Genomic DNA, 20,000 nt, shown 5'->3' with positions numbered 1-20,000 from the left:
TCGTCAAACACTTATTTGGAACATCCCACAGGTGTGCAGGCTAATTGGGAACAGGTGGGTGCCATGATTGGGTATAAAAACAGCTTCCCAAAAAATGCTCAGTCTTTCACAAGAAAGGATGGGGCGAGGTACACCCCTTTGTCCACAACTGTGTGAGCAAATAGTCAAACAGTTTAAGAACAACCTTTCTCAAAGTGCAATTGCAAGAAATTTAGGGATTTCAACATCCACGCTCCATAATATCATCAAAAGGTTCAGAGAATCTGGAGAAATCACTCCACGTAAGCGGCATGGCCGGAAATCAACATTGAATGACCGTGACCTTCGATCCCTCAGATGACACTGTATCAAAAACCCACATCAATCTCTAAAGGATATCACCACATGGGCTCAGAAACACTCACTGGTCCTCGTTGCGAAACACCATCCAGGTGATGCTGACGCCGCAGCAGAGGGCCGACAGCACCAGTGCACGAACCTGCGGCCTCTTGTGCAAGTAGGGGAGGTTGTTCTCCGGAATCCTGACGGAACAAATCTCTTCTTTAGATCGGTGTTTGTTTGCCAACCTTTCATTAGGCCAAGGAACATGTTTTACACAACAGTGATGGACACTAGAGATGTCCGACAATGGCTTTTTTGCCGATATTGTCCAACTCTTAATTACCGATTCCGATATCAACCAATACCGATATATACAGTCGTGGAATGAACCCATTACTATGCCTAATTTGGTTGTGATGCAATGTAACAAGGTTTTTCAAACTAAATCAAGTCAAGTTATGGAAAAAAATGCCAACATGGCACTGCCACATTTATTATTGAAGTCCATCCATCCATCCATTTTCTACCGCTTATTCCCTTTGGGGGTCGCGGGGGGCGCTGGCGCCTATTTCAGCGACAATCGGGCGGAAGGCGGGGTACACCCTGGACAAGTCGCCACCTCATTCACACTCACACACTAGGGCCAATTTAGTGTTGACAATCAACCTATCCCCAGGTGCATGTCTTTGGAAGTGGGAGGAAGCCCGAGTACCCGAAAGGAACCCACGCATTCACGGGGAGAACATGCAAACTCCACACAGAAAGATCCCGAGCCTGGATTTGAACCCAGGACTGCAGGAACTTTGTATTGTGAGGCAGACGCACTAACCCCTCTTCCACCGTGAAGCCCATTATTGAAGTCACAAAGTGCATTATTTTTTTAACATGCCTCAAAACAGCAGCTTGGAATTTGGGACATGAGCATGAGGATGTTGAGGTGGGCGGGGTGTATATTGTAGTGTCCAGGAAGAGTTAGTGCTGCAAGGGCTTCTGGGTATTCGTCCTGTTGTGTTACGGTGCGGATGTTCTCCCGAAATGTGTTTGTCATTCTTGTTTGGTGTGGGTTCACAGTGTGGCGCTTGTTTGTAACAGTGTTAAAGTTGTTTATATGGCCACCCTCAGTGTGACCTGTATGGCTGTTGACCAAGTATGCTTGCATTCACTTGTGTGTGTGAAAAGCCGTAGATATTACGTGACTGGGCCGGCACGCAAAGGCAGTGCTTTCACCGTTTATTGGCGCTCTGTACTTCTCCCTACGTCCGTGTACCACTCCGTACAGCGCCATTTATAAAAAGTCATAAATTTGACTTTTTGAAACCGATACTGATCATTACATTTTAAAGCATTTATCGGACATCTCTAGTTGACGCAGGTTAGTGATATACCTTCTGCCATCTACTTTGGCCTGTTGCTATTCCTTGCTGATAGAACTAATTGCAAAGGTGAGTTTTCTAGTATTTATGTGAAAGTGGGAATCACTTTAATGTGTTTTAATGTGGTAGTGCTGGCGTCTCACCTGCACTTGCAGAAAGGAAGGCGGCGCACGAAAGGCCACAAGCAGCTGTAGAGGCCCATGGAAGACGCCACGCAGAAGATGGCTATGACCCAAATGGCTGCAGCAGTGATGGAGGGTGGTAAGCAACTATCACATGGTGTAACTTCTGTCACGTGTCCGCCTCCTACCCAGGCTGTCGTAGAAGAAGTAGAGCAGCACCAGCATGCTGCAGCACATCACCACGAACATGCAGATCATGATGGGGGTGACGTCCACCGTCTCCTCGTCCTGCTTGTCCGCCCCGTCGTCTCTTTTGTACTTCATGTAGCGCCTGCAGGGAGGGAACAACATTGTTTTTTACGTAAGTAAAACTGATTGTATCATGCATTATAATACTTAACCAGCACCGCATTCAAGTTAAAAAGTTAAAGTGCCACTGATAGTCACACACAACACGAGGTGGGGCGGTATGGCTCGGTTGGTAGAGTGGCCCATGCCAGCAACTTGAGGGTTCCAGGTTCAATTCCCGCTTCCGCCATCCTAGTCACTGCCGTTGTGTCCTTAGGCAAGACACTTGACCCACCTGCTCTCAGTGACACCCACACTGCTTTAAATGGAACTTAGATATTGGCTTTCACTATGTAAGGCACTATATAAATATAATTCACTTCACACACATTAAGTGTGGTAAAATTACTCTCTGCATTGGACCCATCCCTTTGTTCCACCCCCTAAGAGGTGAGGGGAGCAGTGAGCAGCAGCGGTGGCCACTCCCGGGAATCATTTTTGGTGATTTAACCCCCAATTCCAAGCCTTGATGCTGAGTGCCATGCAGGGAGGTAATGTCTCCCATTTTTATAGTCTTTGGGATGACTCGGCCGGGGTTTGAACTCACGACCTACCCATCTCTGGGCGGACCCTCTAACCACAAGAGCACTGAGCAGGTCTTGTATTGTATTATATAGGACTTTTACAGGCTGAAAACGTGAAATCATAGCTTTGACGGCCATGTTTATTAGCTGCAGAGAGCATCAGGCGTCCCTAGGAGGACAGGTATTTTTTGCGTTGAAAAAATGCGGAGGCACACCACCAGCAGACATCATTAAAAACGAAACTCAGTTGACAGTAAAAAGTCGTTGTCGCAATTGTTGGATATGACTTTAAACCACAACCAATCAATGTAGCTCCCATCGCAAAGTAGGTCACAACCCATCACATCACGCCGTGACTTATTTTGAATTTTTTCCTGTGTGTAGTCCTTGTCTTGCGCTCCTATTTTGGTGGCTTTTTCTCTTTTTTTTGGTATTTTCCGGCAGCGGTTTCATGTCTTCCTTTGAGCAATATGTCCCGCATCTACTTTGTTTTAGCAATCAAGAAGATCTCAGTTTTTTTTATCCTTCTTTGTGGGAACAGACAGGTTAGTGCGTCTGCCTCACAATACGAAGGTCCTGCAGTCCTGGGTTCAATCCCAGGCTTGAGATATTTCTGTGTGGAGTTTGCATGTTCTCCCCGTGAATGCGTGGGTTCCCTCCGGGTATTCTGGCTTCCTCCCACTTCCAAAGACATGCAGCTGGGGATAGGTTGATTGGCAACTCTAAATGGTCCCTAGTGTGTGAATGTGAGTGTGAATGTTGTCTGTCTATCTGTGTTGGCCCTGTAATGAGGTGGCGACTTGTTGAGGGTGTACTCCGCCTTCCGCCCGATTGTAGCTGAGATGGGTTCCAGCGCCCCCTGCGACCCCAAAAGGGAATAAGCGGTAGAAAATGTATGGATGGATGGAGGGGTACATTGTTGATCGTCCTGTCATGTTCGGATACACTTTGTGTACGCTGTCTTTGCTCCACAGTAAGTCTTTGCTGTCGTCCAGCATTCTGTTTTTGTTTACTTTGCAGCCAGTTCAGTTTTAGTTTCGTTCTGCATAGCATTCTCTAAGCTTCCATTACTTTTCTTAGGGGCACTTACCTTTTGTTTATTTTTGGTTTAAGCATTAGACACCTTTTTACCTGCACACTACCTTCCGACATCTACAAAGCAATTAGCTACCGGCTGCCACCTACTGATATGGAAGAGTATTACAGGGTTACTCTGCCGAGCTCTAGACAGCACCGACACTCAATACATTATTTGCGGATTATAATTACTGGTTTGCAAAAAATATTTTTAACCCAAATAGGTGAAATTAGATAATCTCCCACGGCACACCAGTCTGTATCAGTGGTTGAAAAACACTGTTTTATATGACTTTTTCGGGCTGGAAACTTAAATCATGTTTACAATGTTTACCGTATTTTTCGGACTATAAGTCCCAGTTTTTGTCATAGTTTGGCCGGGGCTGCAACTTATACTAAGGAGCGACTTATGTGTGAAATTATTAACACATTACTGAAAAATATCAAATATTATGTAAGCTCATTCACGTAAGAGACGACGTATAAGATTTCATGGGATTTATGGATTAGGAGTGACAGATTGTTTGGTAAAGGTATAGCATGTTCTATATGTTATAGTTATTTGAATGAGTCTTTGTTACATTAACATAGCAGGCACCTTCTCAGTTGGTTATTTATGCCTCATATAACGTACACTTATTCAGCTTGTTGACCACTATTCTTTATTAATTTTAAATTGCCTTTCAAATGTCTTTTCTTGGTGTTGGATTTTATCAAATACATTTTCCCCAAAAATGCGACTTATACTCACTCCAGTGCGACTTATATATGTTTTTTCCTTCTTTATTATGTATTTTCGGCAGGTGCGACTTATACTCCGAAAAATACGGTTCTTATTCCTGTGCCCGGCTTTTTGTTGCGGCATGGCCACAAAGAACATAACTCAATCAAGACTTGGCAGATTTGAAGTTGACAATGTTCATTTTGACCTGTGATGGTTACCTGGAAGAAACTTCCGTGTGCACTTACTTCTTCCGATCTTTGCTGCCCGCCCAGTGCCCTCCCATGGCGACTGTCCCCACCGCCATCAAGAAGATGATCACCATGTTGTAGTCCAGCACTGGCTCGTTAGGGGCATACATGGCAACCAGTCTTCCCTGGTTGAATGTCTTCCATAAACACATGAATTAACACAATAGTCATGGAAAAGAAGGATTTAACACAATAGTGTAACATGCTGTTAACTGTGTTGATTGGCTGGGACAAGTCACATGGTGTGTCTCACCTTGCTTATGTCCAGCATGTCAGAGTAGCTGAGCAGCGCCACGGGGATGTCGATCTCCTCGTACTGAGTCTTGTTGCCCGCTGGCGGGGTCTTCGGTCAAAAAGAAACAAATGATGAGGCAGATCCAAGCAACTCTCCGACTGCGTTATCCCCCAAAGGACGTTACCAGTCTGTCCTTGCTGACGATGAGAAGGCCTTTGGCGCCGTTCATCTGAGCCAGACGGACCTTCTCGTAGAATGTGCAGTTCCCCCTCATCACCATGGGAATGCGGTTGGGGAAGCCCCCCTCAGGGACATCCAGCGGCGAGCACAGCACCGATGGCGTCAGGTCGTAGATCTGCAGACGTGACTAAGCGCCACACACAAAAAATAGTCTTTCATTTTGGCCAAGTATTCCGTACTGATGATCCTGAAAAGAGCAGATATCAGTGTATTTTTGGAGTGCTTGCATCAACTTTGTAGAAAAGTATCGATACTTTTGACAACCTTATAGTGCTCACTTAGGAAAATGACCCTTGATAAAGCAACCAATGTTACCGAACAAGAAATGACAAATGATCATACCAGAAGCATTATAAGTATTGTATTGAGGAGAATGATCCTTTGTGCCCAATTTGACTTTGGTCAGGAGCAACGTTCCCTCGAAGGTATGCGCCTGAACTGCAAAAACCGAAATCTAAGTAAGATGAAATATCTCAAATAAGGGTGATATTTGCTTATTTTCTGTCTGATAAGATAGTTCTTCTCACTAAGCAGATTTTATGTCAGTGTTTTACTTCTTTTAAGGGTTTTGGTCCTAAATGATATCAGTGAGATATTACCGCTTGTTTCCGACATTTTATGACCTATATTGAGTAAAACATGCTTGAAATTATTTTTCTCCAAAATGTCCAAAACACACCCAGCAAAGGTGCACAGGAAGGCGGGGAAGAAGAGGGGAAAAGGCAACCAAAATGTTCAAAAGTCCCAATTTTGTCCAAAATACCCCCCCGGGTTCCAGTCCCACCAGTCCCGCAGCCGGCCGCACAAGTCCCGGGATGCGAAAAATGTCCAAAACGCACCCAGCAAAGTCCCACGGGAAGTGGGAGAGAAAAGTCGGCAAAAGTCCCCAAAAATGTTCTAATACCTACCCAGGTTCGAGTCCCACAAGTCCCGCCGCCGGCCGCGCAAGTCCCTGGATGCCCAACATGTCCATAACACACCCAGCCGAGTCCCACGGGGAGGGGGGGGATAAAAGTTGGAAAAGTCGCTAAAAGTCCTCAAAAAAATTCAAAATACCTACCCAGGTTCGAGTCCCACCCAGGTTCGAGTTTGAGTTCGAGTGCCACAAGTCTTAAGACTTGTGGCACTCGAACCCCGGTGGGATTTTTGAACATTTTACCGACTTTTCTCACTTTTCTCCCCACCACACCGTTGGACTTTGCTGGGCGCGTTTTGGACATTTTGGGCATCCCGGGGGCGGGACTTGTGGGAAATTTTGGGAACTTTTCCAACTTTTATCCACCCTCCCAGTGGGATTTGGCTGGATGTGTTATGGACATTTTGGGCATCCCAGGACTTGCGTTGTGTTCGAGTGTTTTACTCGTTTTAAGGGTTTTGATCCGAAATGATGTCAGTAAGATATTACAGCTTGTTGCTGAGATTTGATGACCCATGTTGAGTAAAACATGCTTGAAACAATTTTTCTCCAAATGTCCAAAACACACCCAGCAATGGTGCACAGGAAGGCGGGAAAGAAGAGGGGAAAGGGCAGCCAAAATGTTCAAAAGTCCCAATTTTGTCCAAAATACCTCCCCGGGTTTCAGTTCCACGAGTCCCGCAGCCGGCTGCACAAGTCCCGGGATGCCCAAAATGTCCATAACACACCCAGCCGAGTCCCATGGGGAGGGGATATAAAAGTTGGAAAAGTCTGCAAGAGTCCCCAAAAATGTTAAAAATACCTACCCAGGTTTGAGTCCCACCCAAGTTCCAGTTTGAGTTCTAATGTGATTTTTGAACATTTTACCGACTTTTCTCACTTTTCTCCCCGCCACCCTGTGGGACTTTGCCGGGCGCATTTTGGACATTTTGGGCATCCCGACTAGCGGCGGGACTTGTGTGACTCGAACCTGGGCAGGTATTTAGAAAATTTTTGGGACAATTGACGACTTTTCCAACTTTTATCCCCCTTCCCAGTGGGACTCGGCTGGGTGTGTTATGGACATTTTGGGCATCCCGGGACTTGCGCGGCCATACATAAGATTTTATGTTCGAGTGTTTTACTTGTTTTAAGGGTTTTGATTCGAAATGATGTCAGTAAGATATTACAGCTTGTTGCTGAGATTTGATGACCCATGTTGAGTAAAACATGCTTGAAACAATTTTTCTCCAAATGTCCAAAACACACCCAGCAATGGTGCACAGGAAAGCGGGAAAGAAGAGGGGAAAAGGCAGCCAAAATGTTCAAAAGTCCAAATTTTGTCCAAAATACCTCCCCGGGTTTCAGTTCCACGAGTCCCACAGCCGGCCGCACAAGTCCCGGGATGCCCAAAATGTCCATAACACACCCAGCCGAGTCCCATGAGGAGGGGGTATAAAAGTTGGAAAAGTCGGCAAAAGTCCCCAAAAATGTTAAAAATACCTACCCAGGTTTGAGTCCCACCCAAGTTCCAGTTTGAGTTCTAATGTGATTTTTGAACATTTTACCGACTTTTCTCACTTTTCTCCCCGCCACCCTGTGGGACTTTGCCGGGCGCATTTTGGACATTTTGGGCATCCCGACTAGCGGCGGGACTTGTGTGACTCGAACCTGGGTAGGTATTTAGAAAATTTTTGGGACAATTGACGACTTTTCCAACTTTTATCCACCCTCCCAGTGGGACTCGGCTGGGTGTGTTTTGGACATTTTGGGCATCCCGGGACTTGCGCGGCCATACATAAGATTTTATGTTCGAGTGTTTTACTTGTTTTAAGGGTTTTGATCCGAAATGATGTCAGTAAGATATTACAGCTTGTTGCTGAGATGTGATGACCCATGTTGAGTAAAACATGCTTGAAACAATTTTTCTCCAAATGTCCAAAACACACCCAGCAATGGTGCACAGGAAAGCGGGAAAGAAGAGGGGAAAAGGCAGCCAAAATGTTCAAAAGTCCCAATTTTGTCCAAAATACCTCCCTGGGTTTCAGTTCCACGAGTCCCTTAGCCGGCCGCACAAGTCCCGGGATGCCCAAAATGTCCATAACACACCCAGCCGAGTCCCATGAGGAGGGGGTATAAAAGTTGGAAAAGTCGGCAAAAGTCCCCAAAAATGTTAAAAATACCTACCCAGGTTTGAGTCCCACCCAAGTTCCAGTTTGAGTTCTAATGTGATTTTTGAACATTTTACCGACTTTTCTCACTTTTCTCCCCGCCACCCTGTGGGACTTTGCCGGGCGCATTTTGGACATTTTGGGCATCCCGACTAGCGGCGGGACTTGTGTGACTCGAACCTGGGTAGGTATTTAGAAAATTTTTGGGACAATTGACGACTTTTCCAACTTTTATCCACCCTCCCAGTGGGACTCGGCTGGGTGTGTTTTGGACATTTTGGGCATCCCGGGACTTGCGCGGCCATACATAAGATTTTATGTTCGAGTGTTTTACTTGTTTTAAGGGTTTTGATCCGAAATGATGTCAGTAAGATATTACAGCTTGTTGCTGAGATGTGATGACCCATGTTGAGTAAAACATGCTTGAAACAATTTTTCTCCAAATGTCCAAAACACACCCAGCAATGGTGCACAGGAAAGCGGGAAAGAAGAGGGGAAAAGGCAGCCAAAATGTTCAAAAGTCCCAATTTTGTCCAAAATACCTCCCTGGGTTTCAGTTCCACGAGTCCCTTAGCCGGCCGCACAAGTCCCGGGATGCCCAAAATGTCCATAACACACCCAGCCGAGTCCCATGAGGAGGGGGTATGAAAGTTGAATAAGTCTGCAAAAGTCCCCAAAAATGTTAAAAATACCTACCCAGGTTCGAGTCCCACCCATGTTCCAGTTTGAGTTCTAATGTGATTTTTGAACATTTTACCGACTTTTCTCACTTTTCTCACCGCCACCCTGTGGGACTTTGCCGGGCGCGTTTTGGACATTTTGGGCATCCCGACTAGCGGCGGGACTTGTGTGACTCGAACCTGGGCAGGTATTTAGAACATTTTTGGGACAATTGACGACTTTTCCAACTTTTATCCACCCTCCCAGTGGGACTCGGCTGGGTGTGTAATGGACATTTTGGGCATCCCGGGACTTGCGCGGCCATACACAAGATTTTATGTTCGAGTGTTTTACTTGTTTTAAGGGTTTTGATCCGAAATGATCTCAGTAAGATATTACAGCTTGTTGCTGAGATTTGATTACCCATGTTGAGTAAAACATGCTTGAACCTTTTTTTCTCCAAATGTCCAAAACACACCCAGCAATCGTGCACAGGAAGGCGGGAAAGAAGAGGGGAAAGGGCAGCCAAAATGTTCAAAAGTCCCAATTTTGTCCAAAATACCTCCCCGGGTTTCAGTTCCACGAGTCCCGCAGCCGGCTGCACAAGTCCCGGGATGCCCAAAATGTCCATAACACACCCAGCCGAGTCCCATGAGGAGGGGGTATAAAAGTTGGATAAGTCTGCAAAAGTCCCCAAAAATGTTAAAAATACCTACCCAGGTTCGAGTCCCACCCAAGTTCCAGTTTGAGTTCTAATGTGATTTTTTAACATTTTACCGACTTTTCTCACTTTTCTCCCCGCCACCCTGTGGGACTTTGCTGGGCGCGTTTTGGACATTTTGGGCATCCCGACTAGCGGCGGGACTTGTGTGACTCGAACCTGGGCAGGTATTTAGAAAATTTTTGGGACAATTGCCGACTTTTCCAACTTTTATCCCCCTTCCCAGTGGGACTCGGCTGGGTGTGTAATGGACATTTTGGGCATCCCGGGACTTGCGCGGCCATACACAAGATTTTATGTTCGAGTGTTTTACTTGTTTTAAGGGTTTTGGTCCTAAATGATGTCAGTAAGATATTACAGCTTGTTGCTGAAATGTGATGACCCATGTTGAGTAAAACATGCTTGAAACTATTTTTCTCCAAATGTCCAAAACACACCCAGCAATGGTGCACAGGAAGGCGGGAAAGAAGAGGGGAAAAGGCAACCAAAATGTTCAGAAGTCCCAATTTTGTCCAAAATACCTCCCCCGGGATCCAAGTCCCAGGATGCCCAAAATGTCCATAACACACCCAGCCGAGTCCCACGGGAAGTGGGAGAGAAAAGTAAGTAAAGTCGGCGAAAGTCCCCAAAAATGTTCAAATACCTACCCAGGTTCGAGTCCCACAAGTCACGCCGCTGGCCGCGCAAGTCCCGGGATGCCCAAAATGTCCATAACACACCCAGCCGAGTCCCGCGGGGGGGGGATGAAAGCTGGAAAAGTCAGCAAAAGTCCCCAAACATTTTAAAAATACCTATCCAGGTTCGAGTCCCACCCAGGTTCGAGTTTGAGTTCGAGTGCCCGGGTGGGATTTTTGAACATTTTACCGACTTTTCTCACTTTTCTCCCCGCCACACCGTGGGACTTTACTGGGCGAGTTTTGGACATTTTGGGCATCCCGGCGGCGGGACTTGTGGGGCATTTTTGGAACTTTTGCCGACTTTTCCAACTTTTATCCACCCTCACAGTGGGACTCGGCTGGGTGTGTTATGGACATTTTGGGCATCCCGGGACTTGCGCGGCCATACACAAGATTTTATGTTCGAGTGTTTTACTTGTTTTAAGGGTTTTGGTCCTAAATGATGTCAGTAAGATATTACAGCTTGTTGCTGAAATGTGATGACCCATGTTGAGTAAAACATGCTTGAAACTATTTTTCTCCAAATGTCCAAAACACACCCAGCAATGGTGCACAGGAAGGCGGGAAAGAAGAGGGGAAAAGGCAACCAAAATGTTCAGAAGTCCCAATTTTGTCCAAAATACCTCCCCCGGGATCCAAGTCCCAGGATGCCCAAAATGTCCATAACACACCCAGCCGAGTCCCACGGGAAGTGGGAGAGAAAAGTAAGTAAAGTCGGCGAAAGTCCCCAAAAATGTTCAAATACCTACCCAGGTTCGAGTCCCACAAGTCACGCCGCTGGCCGCGCAAGTCCCGGGATGCCCAAAATGTCCATAACACACCCAGCCGAGTCCCGCGGGGGGGGGATGAAAGCTGGAAAAGTCAGCAAAAGTCCCCAAACATTTTAAAAATACCTATCCAGGTTCGAGTCCCACCCAGGTTCGAGTTTGAGTTCGAGTGCCCGGGTGGGATTTTTGAACATTTTACCGACTTTTCTCACTTTTCTCCCCGCCACACCGTGGGACTTTACTGGGCGAGTTTTGGACATTTTGGGCATCCCGGCGGCGGGACTTGTGGGGCATTTTTGGAACTTTTGCCGACTTTTCCAACTTTTATCCACCCTCACAGTGGGACTCGGCTGGGTGTGTTATGGACATTTTGGGCATCCCGGGAATTGCACGGCCATACATAAGATTTTTAATTCGAGTGTTTTACCTGTTTTAAGGGTTTTGATCCGAAATGATGTCAGTAAGATATTACAGCTTGTTGCTGAGATTTGATGACCCATGTTGAGTAAAACATGCTTGAAACTATTTTTTTCCAAATGTCCAAAACACACCCAGCAATGGTGCACAGGAAGGCGGGGAAGAAGAGGGGAAAAGGCAACCAAAATGTTCAAAAGTCCCAATTTTGTCCAAAATACCTCTCCGGCTTCCAGTCCCGCAGCCGGCCGCACAAGTCCCAGGATGCCCGAAATGTCCAAAACACACCCAGCCGAGTCCCACGGGAAGTGGGAGAGAAAAGTAAGAAAAGTCTGCAAAAGTCCCCAAAAATGTTCTAATACCTACCCAGGTTTGAGTCCCACAAGTCCCGCCACCGGCCGCGCAAGTCCCGGGATGCCCAAAATGTCCATAACACACCCAGCCGAGTCCCACGGGGAGGGGGGGGATAAAAGTTGGAAAAGTCGCTAAAAGTCCTCAAAAAAATTCAAAACACCTACCCAGGTCCGAGTCCGACCCAGGTTCGAGTTTGAGTTCGAGTGCCACAAGTCTGAAGACTTGTGGCACTCGAACCCCGGTGGGATTTTTGAACATTTTACCGACTTTTCTCACTTTTCTTCCCACCACACCTTTGGACTTTGCTGGGCGCGTTTTGGACATTTTGGGCATCCCGGGGGCGGGACTTGTGGGAAATTTTTGGGACTTTTGCCGACTTTTGGGACTTTTCCAACTTTTATCCACCCTCCCCGTGGGACTCGGCTGGGTGTGTTATGGACATTTTGGGCATCCCAGGACTTGCGCGGCCATACATAAGATTTTGTGTTCGAGTGTTTTACTCGTTTTAAGGGTTTTGATCCGAAATGATGTCAGTAAGATATTACAGCTTGTTGCTGAGATGTGATGACCCATGTTGAGTAAAACATGCTTGAAACTATTTTTCTCCAAATGTCCAAAACACACCCAGCAATGGTGCACAGGAAGGCTGGGAAGAAGAGGGGAAAAGGCAGCCAAAATGTTCAAAGGTCCCAATTTTGTCCAAAATACCTCCCTGGGTTTCAGTTCCACGAGTCCCGCAGCCGGCTGCACAAGTCCCGGGATGCCCAAAATGTCCATAACACACCCAGCCGAGTCCCATGAGGAGGGGGTATAAAAGTTGGAAAAGTCTGCAAGAGTCCCCAAAAATGTTAAAAATACCTACCCAGGTTCGAGTCCCACCCAAGTTCCAGTTTGAGTTCTAATGTGATTTTTGAACATTTTACCGACTTTTCTCACTTTTCTCACCGCCACCCTGTGGGACTTTGCCGGGCGCATTTTGGACATTTTGGGCATCCCGACTAGCGGCGGGACTTGTGTGACTCGAACCTGGGCAGGTATTTAGAACATTTTTGGGACAATTGATGACTTTTCCAACTTTTATCCACCCTCCCAGTGGGATTTGGCTGGGTGTGTTATGGACATTTTGGGCATCCCAGGACTTGCGCGGCCATACACAAGATTTTATGTTCGAGTGTTTTACTTGTTTTAAGGGTTTTGATCCGAAATGATGTCAGTAAGATATTACAGCTTGTTGCTGAGATGTGATGACCCATGTTGAGTAAAACATGCTTGAAACTATTTTTCTCCAAATGTCCAAAACACACCCAGCAATGGTGCACAGGAAGGCTGGGAAGAAGAGGGGAAAAGGCAGCCAAAATGTTCAAAAGTCCCAATTTTGTCCAAAATATCTCCCTGGGTTTCAGTTCCACGAGTCCCTTAGCCGGCCGTACAAGTCCCGGGATGCCCAAAATGTCCATAACACACCCAGCCGAGTCCCACGGGGAAGGGGTATAAAAGTTGGAAAAGTCGGCAAAAGTCCCCAAAAATGTTAAAAATACCTACCCAGGTTCGAGTCCCACCCAGGTTCCAGTTTGAGTTCTAATGTGATTTTTGAACATTTTACCGACTTTTCTCACTTTTCTCCCCGCCACTCCTTGGGACTTTGCTGGGCACATTTTGGACATTTTGGGCATCCCGAATAGCGGCGGGACTTGTGGGACTCGAACCTGGGCAGGTATTTAGAAAATTTTCGGGACAATTGCCGACTTTTCCAACTTTTATCCACCCTCCCCGTAGGCCTAGGCTGGGTGTGTTATGGACATTTTGGGCATCCCGGGACTTGCGCGGCCATACATAAGATTTTATGTTCGAGTGTTTTACTTGTTTTAAGGGTTTTGGTCCTAAATTATCTCAGTAAGATATTACAGCTTGTTGCTTAGATTTGATGACCTATAATGAGTGAAACTAGAATATCAACTGTTGCAAAGCTGTGTCATCAACATTCACAAGTATAAAGCTACTTTTTTAAAGTATTAATTTCTTATTTCAAGCATGTAAAAAAAAATCATGACTGACACAATTGTGTCTCATAATTAAAACAGATGACAGCCAAATGGACTTTGCTGTTTTATTTTCAATGAAACTATAGAAAACAGGTGCTCATATAGTAGTACAGTTGGCACAGTACAGTAAATTGAGAGTTAATATGTAAACATTTAATATTTCTAACAATTTTGAACAGAAAAGGTTCATGCACATTCAGATAAATTCTTCAAAATTACAATTAAAAACATTTTGGCCGGGGGCCGGGCTGTATATAATAAGCGCACTGCTTGACTGAAAGAGCACGCACTTGGCCCAATGATGTCATGCTATCAATGGAAAAATGCATTTTTAGACTGCTAGGAGACCCCGAGAGTAACAAGATGTCTTGTTGCCTTTTCATTAAGAACAATGAACTAGTTTTTAGTATAAGTTTGCTGGTTTCAAGAAATGTAATGCCGAGCACATATCATTATGTCAAAATGGCACTAGCATTTACTTCATTTAAGAATGTTTTTCAACATATTGAGCAAAAGGGTCTTTTTTTCTACCAAGAAGTAAATTATATTGATTTGGGTCCCATATCAAACTTAAGAAGGTCAGTGACTTCACTATAAAAGTGGGTGACATTGTTATCACCAGGAAGGATGAGATCACCTACCTAGGTTCCATTCTAGAGGCTAATCTTTCCTGTGATAAAATGGCAACCAAGGTGATCAAAAAGGTCAACCAAAGAACTAGATTCCTCTACAGAATCTCCTCTCTGGTCAACAAAAACACCTTGAGGATTCTAGCGGGAACTCTCATTCAACCCTTCTTCGATTACGCTTGCACCTCCTGGTACCCCAGCACCTCCAAAACCCTCAAATCTAGACTCCAAACATCCCAGAATAAGCTAATCCGGTTACTTTTAGACCTCCACCCCAGATCACACCTCAATCCAACCCACTTCTCCAAAGTGGGCTGGCTCAGGGTGGAGGACAGAGTAAAACAACTTGCACTGAGCCTAGTCTATAAAATCCGCTACACCTCCTTGATACCGAAGTACATGTCAAACTACTTCCTTAACGTAAATGACCGCCATAACCACAACACCAGGGGGAGCTCCACAAACCACGTTAAACCCAAATTTCGATCTAACAAAGGTCTTAACTCATTCTCTTTCTATGCCACATCAATGTGGAATGCACTCCCAACAGGTATAAAAGTAAGTGCATCTCTATCCTCCTTCAAAACCGCTCTAAAACAACTTCAACACTTTACTAATACCCTCCTCCATTCACATCCCATCTCCCCGGATTATAAACAACTCAAATGTACTTCTAATGTATATACTTGTTCTTATGCTATGTGAACTCACTATGTTCTCTGCTGGCTGTACATATCCTACTAAATAAGACCTACACTGTTTCAATGTCCACATTTCTCTGTTGATGCAATTGTTGATGACCGAAGTTCTGATATCAACCAAAGCTCCTCATCCCACCCCCCGGATTGTAAATAATGTAAATAATTCAATGTACATACTATGATGATTAACTTGTGTGATGACTGTATTATGTTGATAGTATATATTTGTACCATGAATTGATTAACGTGGACCCCGACTTAAACAAGTTGAAAAACTTATTCGGGTGTTACCATTTAGTGGTCAATTGTACGGAATATGTACTGTACTGTGCAATCTACTAATAAAAGTATCAATCAATCAATATTATATACTTATTTTAAAGGTATTTTTGGTTTCATTGAAGTTAGCTAATTTTACTTGTTTTGGAAAGTCTTGACAAGCCACATTTTATTGTTCTATTGGTAGATAATTTTGCTTAGTTCAAAGAAAATACCCCTATTTTAAGTATTTTTCTTCAACACTGACTTTTTGTAGTTCATACCCTGGTATACTCTGGCACTCTCTGTGGTTGAGTAATTTCACCACACCTAGTGTGGTGGTACTTGAAGCTGAAGTTGCACCAGTGTGGGTGGCACTGGGAGCAAAGTGGGTGAAGTGTCTTGCCCAAGGCCACAACGGCAGTGACTATGTGACCCACCCATAATGTGTCACATTTTTGTGTTGATTCATTTATTTTGTTTTGTGCTTTGAATTCGTTTTTGGAGCTGTCAGTAGGCAGGACAAGCAGTCAACTACGACGGTGAAACCCTCAAGTTTTTGGTCTGCAGCTGTACCATCTGAGCCATGAAACCTTGAGTTGATCCTTTTAATAACAAAGGACTTTTAAGCCTCTCTTTCGGACAAAATGTGGACAGGATCAAAAAGTCACTCACCGCTTTGTGGAGGTCCTGAGGTAGACGGGCCCACTGGGAATTGAAGAAGATGCAGTAGTCCTTCCCTTTGCTTTCGCCCTTGTCGCTGAAGTGGGCCATGCCATACTCAGCAGACACCTGCAAAAAAAAAAAAAAAAGCACACAATACCCATTGGAAGGGGGCAGATATACACACTTATGATGCTGAGTGAGGGAAGAGTGGAAGGTGAGATCGGTGCGGCGTCTTCGGTAATGCGGACGCTGTATCGATCCTTTGTGTTGAAGAAGGAGCTGAGCCGGAAGGCAAAGCTCTCAATTTACCAGTCGATCCACGTTCCCATCCTCACCTATGGTCCTGAGCTTTGGGTTATGACCAAAAGGACAAGATCACGGGTATCAGAATCATCCATCCATTCATTTCCTACCGCTTGTACCTTTTGGAGGTCGCGGGCGGTGCTGGAGCAGAAATACTTTAATAATCCCTGAGTCATCCTTTTGTGTTTCCCTCTTTTTGTTTATATATCTCTATATATATACAGTGGGGCCAAAAAGTATTTAATCAGCCACCGATTGTGCAAGTTCTCCCACTTAAAATTATGACAGAGGTCTGTAATTTTCATCATAGGTACACTTCAACTGTGAGAGACAGAATGTGAAAAAAAAATCCAGGAATCCACATTGTAGGAGTTTTAAAGAATTTATTTGTAAATTATGGTGGAAAATAAGTATTTGGTCAACCATTCAAAGCTCTCACTGATGGAAGGAGGTTTTGGCTCAAAATCTCACGATACATGGCCTCATTCATTCTTTCCTTAACACGGATCAATCGTCCTGTCCCCTTAGCAGAAAAACAGCCCCAAAGCATGATGTTTCCACCCCCATGCTTCACAGTAGGTATGGTGTTCTTGGGATGCAACTCAGAATTCTTCTTCCTCCAAACATGACGAGTTGAGTTTGTACCAAAAAGTACAATTTTGGTTTCATCAGACCACATGACATTCTCTTAATCCTCTCCTGTATCGTCCATGTGCTCTCTGGCAAACTTCAGACGGGCCTGGACATGCACTGGCTTAAGCAGGAGGACAAGTCTGGAACTGCAGGATTTGATTCCCTGTTGGCGTAGTGTGTTACTGATGGTAACCTTTGGTACTTTGGTCCCAGCTCTCTGCAGGTCATTCACCAGGCCCCCCCCGTGTGGTCCTGGGATTTTTGTTCACCGTTTTCATGATCATTTTGACCCCACGGGATGAGTTCTTGCCTGGAGCCCCAGATCGAGGGAGATTATCAGTGGTCTTGTATGTTTTCCATTTTCTGATAATTGCTCCCAGTTTATTTTTTCACACCAAGCTGCTTGCCTATTGTAGATTCACTTTTCCCAGTCTGGTGCAAGTCTACAATTCTTTTCCTGGTGTCCTTCGACAGCTCTTTGGTCTTGGCCATAGTGGAGTTTGGAGTCTGACTCTTTGAGGCTGTGGACAGGTGTCTTTTATACAGATAACGAATTCAAACAAGTGCCATTAATACAGGTAACGAGTAGAGGACAGAAGAGCTTCTTAAAGAAGAAGTTACAGGTCTGTGAGAGCCAGAGATCTTCCTTGTTTGAAGTAACCAAATACTTATTTTCCACCATAATTTACAAATAAATTCTTTAAAATTCCTACAATGTGAATTCCTGTATTTTTTTCCACATTCTGTCTCTCACAGTTGAAGTGTACCTATGATGAAAATTACAGACCTCTGTCATCATTTTAAGTGGGAGAACTTGCACAATTGGTGGCTGACTAAATACTTTTTTGCCCCACTGTACATATAATTTTTTTTTTGTCTTTTGGTTCAGGACCCTTTGGGACTGTGTGACAAGGGGTGGCACTTTCGTGATTTCCGCAGTGCTTTTTTGTGGACTTCTGGATCTGCCTCCCAGGAGCAATGGGGGGGTGATATATATATATATATATATATATAAATTTTTTTTTTTTTTTTTTAAATCGGTCTCAGCCTGGGCTTTTTCTGGAGAGGGGGTCCAGACTGAGGCCAAGGGACAAGAAGATGGATGGACTCAATAATTCCATAATAACACCGTGTGTACTCACAAGCCATTATAGACCTTTACATTGTGATAATGTCCAGTTCTAACCAACCCCCTCATTGTTTTTTTTTACTGTTCCAAATAGCACAATAAGGTTAGTTGTGAAGCACAATTGTCAACATCAGTGGTCTCAGACACGCGGCCCGCGAGTCATTATTTTGCGGCCCCCACCTTAATATGAAAGTTTAATGTTAGAATAGCCCGCAAGTTTTATATGAATGGCGCTTGACAGCTAAAGGAATCTACCAATCATGGTGTGGTATGTGGCTCTCGAGGGCCAAACATTGACGTAACTTGCGTGATGCAAGCAGAGAAACGTTTTGCCGCTTTTCCACCAGACCCGCACAAGCTCTTCCTTCCTCGCTCGCCCGCCTGCTCGCTCTCTCTCTCGCTCCCTCCATCCCCCGGCGCCGCTGTAAACAGACCGGGCCGGGAAGACGAGCGGTCCGGTGCACTAGACCCCAGCGTTAACCCTAACCCAAGATGGCTCTTTCAACATTCTGGTTTGCCTACCACTGCGTTAGTGGAAAAGCGGCAAATGAGTAAAAGCGACAGAAACGTTGCCACGGAGACAAGGGTTTTCTTCACGTACCTGGCTTCAGTCACACCACGCCACCTGTCCGTCCGTAATAACAGTCCTTGATAACCTTGACCAATTCAAACCATTTTTTTGTTTGTTTTTTATTGTTTAATTTACATTGCCTCACGTGTTGTTGCTGACTGGAGAAATCAAATGATTATTGTTATTGCTTATGACTGATTTATTTACTTAATTCTCATTTTGTTCGTTTATGTTTTGATGTTGTGTGTTGAAAATAAAAATAAGGACATTTAAAAATGTATTTTTTAAGAAATATTTTCTTGCGACCCAGTCTCACCCAGACACTGCATCCAGTGGCCCCCAGCTAAATCGAGTTTGAGAACCCTGGTCAGCATCCATCCATTTTCTACCGCTTATTCCCTTTAGTGGTCGCGGGGGGCGCTTGCGCCTATATCCGCTACAATAAGGTGGAAGGCGGGTTACACCCTGGACAAGTCGCCACCTCATCGCAGGGCAACATTATCGCCCGAATCAAGCATGGCACTATAGTTAGCTATGGCACTCATGGACTCCTTCTAAAACAACGTTTTGACATTTTTAGCCAACATTACTGACCAAAACGGCGTTATATATCTAAATAACACACACGAGGTAAAAAAAAAAAAAAAGTGGTAAATTAACAACGCAGTAGCTAGGATGCTAGGAGCTAGCAAGCGACGAAAAGCCAATGTTGTTCCATGCTAATGTGTTAGCATTCCATGCTAACGTGTTAGCATTCCAGCCATTTAAACCGTGAAGATGATGCTAACGATGCTAATGTGTCCTCCGTTTACTTGGACGTTCACCTACGAATAAATGGCACGGATTTTTTCCCCCATTAGATGGAAAACACCGTAGAGGAAAAACAAAAAACGTTCATCATCGACAAAATAGCCCACCAAGGCATTTTGTCGGTGTGAGTGTGTCTCCCACCTTGTGGCTGACCAGAGCGGCCCAGATCAGTGCGCCAAGGCCGGGGACCTTCATCTCGATGCCGGCCTCCGTCCTTCTTGCTGCTGCTGCTGTTGTTGTTGTTGTTGTTGTTGTTGCCACACGACCAACCAAACCGTCCAACTCACGCCTGCGTCGCCAAGACCAGCTGTCCTGAAGACACGCCCATTACATGACGTCACACTTTGAGGCGTATCTGAGCACGCATTAAAAAGGACCTGGCGGCTT

The 20,000-nt window shown here is 45.1% G+C and overlaps 1 protein-coding gene and 1 long non-coding RNA gene across 3 annotated transcripts in view; both read right to left on the bottom strand.

Moving 5' to 3' along the window:
- Window positions 1-19,963, bottom strand: part of sppl2 (signal peptide peptidase-like 2) — a 35,471-nt gene extending 15,508 nt beyond the window's left edge. Inside the window, exons 1-8 of one of the 2 annotated variants that reach the window (XM_061920822.1) lie at window positions 19,755-19,963; window positions 16,177-16,293; window positions 5,157-5,339; window positions 4,991-5,080; window positions 4,735-4,874; window positions 2,005-2,147; window positions 1,838-1,934; window positions 405-521 (exon numbers count right to left, since the gene is read on the bottom strand). In XM_061920822.1, the coding sequence (XP_061776806.1) occupies window positions 405-521; window positions 1,838-1,934; window positions 2,005-2,147; window positions 4,735-4,874; window positions 4,991-5,080; window positions 5,157-5,339; window positions 16,177-16,293; window positions 19,755-19,808 (941 nt within the window). In that variant the 5' untranslated portion in view covers window positions 19,809-19,963. The remainder of the gene's footprint in view (window positions 1-404; window positions 522-1,837; window positions 1,935-2,004; window positions 2,148-4,734; window positions 4,875-4,990; window positions 5,081-5,156; window positions 5,340-16,176; window positions 16,294-19,754) is intronic. The other variant, XM_061920821.1, reaches the window with a different exon arrangement.
- On the bottom strand, window positions 7,280-10,651 carry LOC133568720 (uncharacterized). Its single transcript, XR_009809655.1, has 2 exons — window positions 10,307-10,651; window positions 7,280-8,939 (listed from the first exon to the last, which is right to left on the bottom strand). It is a non-coding gene; the product is annotated as an uncharacterized LOC133568720 (long non-coding RNA).
- Window positions 19,964-20,000: the final 37 nt, after the last annotated feature.

The sequence above is a fragment of the Nerophis ophidion genome, linkage group LG14 (genome assembly GCF_033978795.1).
Source record: "Nerophis ophidion isolate RoL-2023_Sa linkage group LG14, RoL_Noph_v1.0, whole genome shotgun sequence".
Taxonomy (NCBI): domain Eukaryota; kingdom Metazoa; phylum Chordata; class Actinopteri; order Syngnathiformes; family Syngnathidae; genus Nerophis; species Nerophis ophidion.
This window is presented reverse-complemented; position numbering and strand designations above follow the sequence as displayed.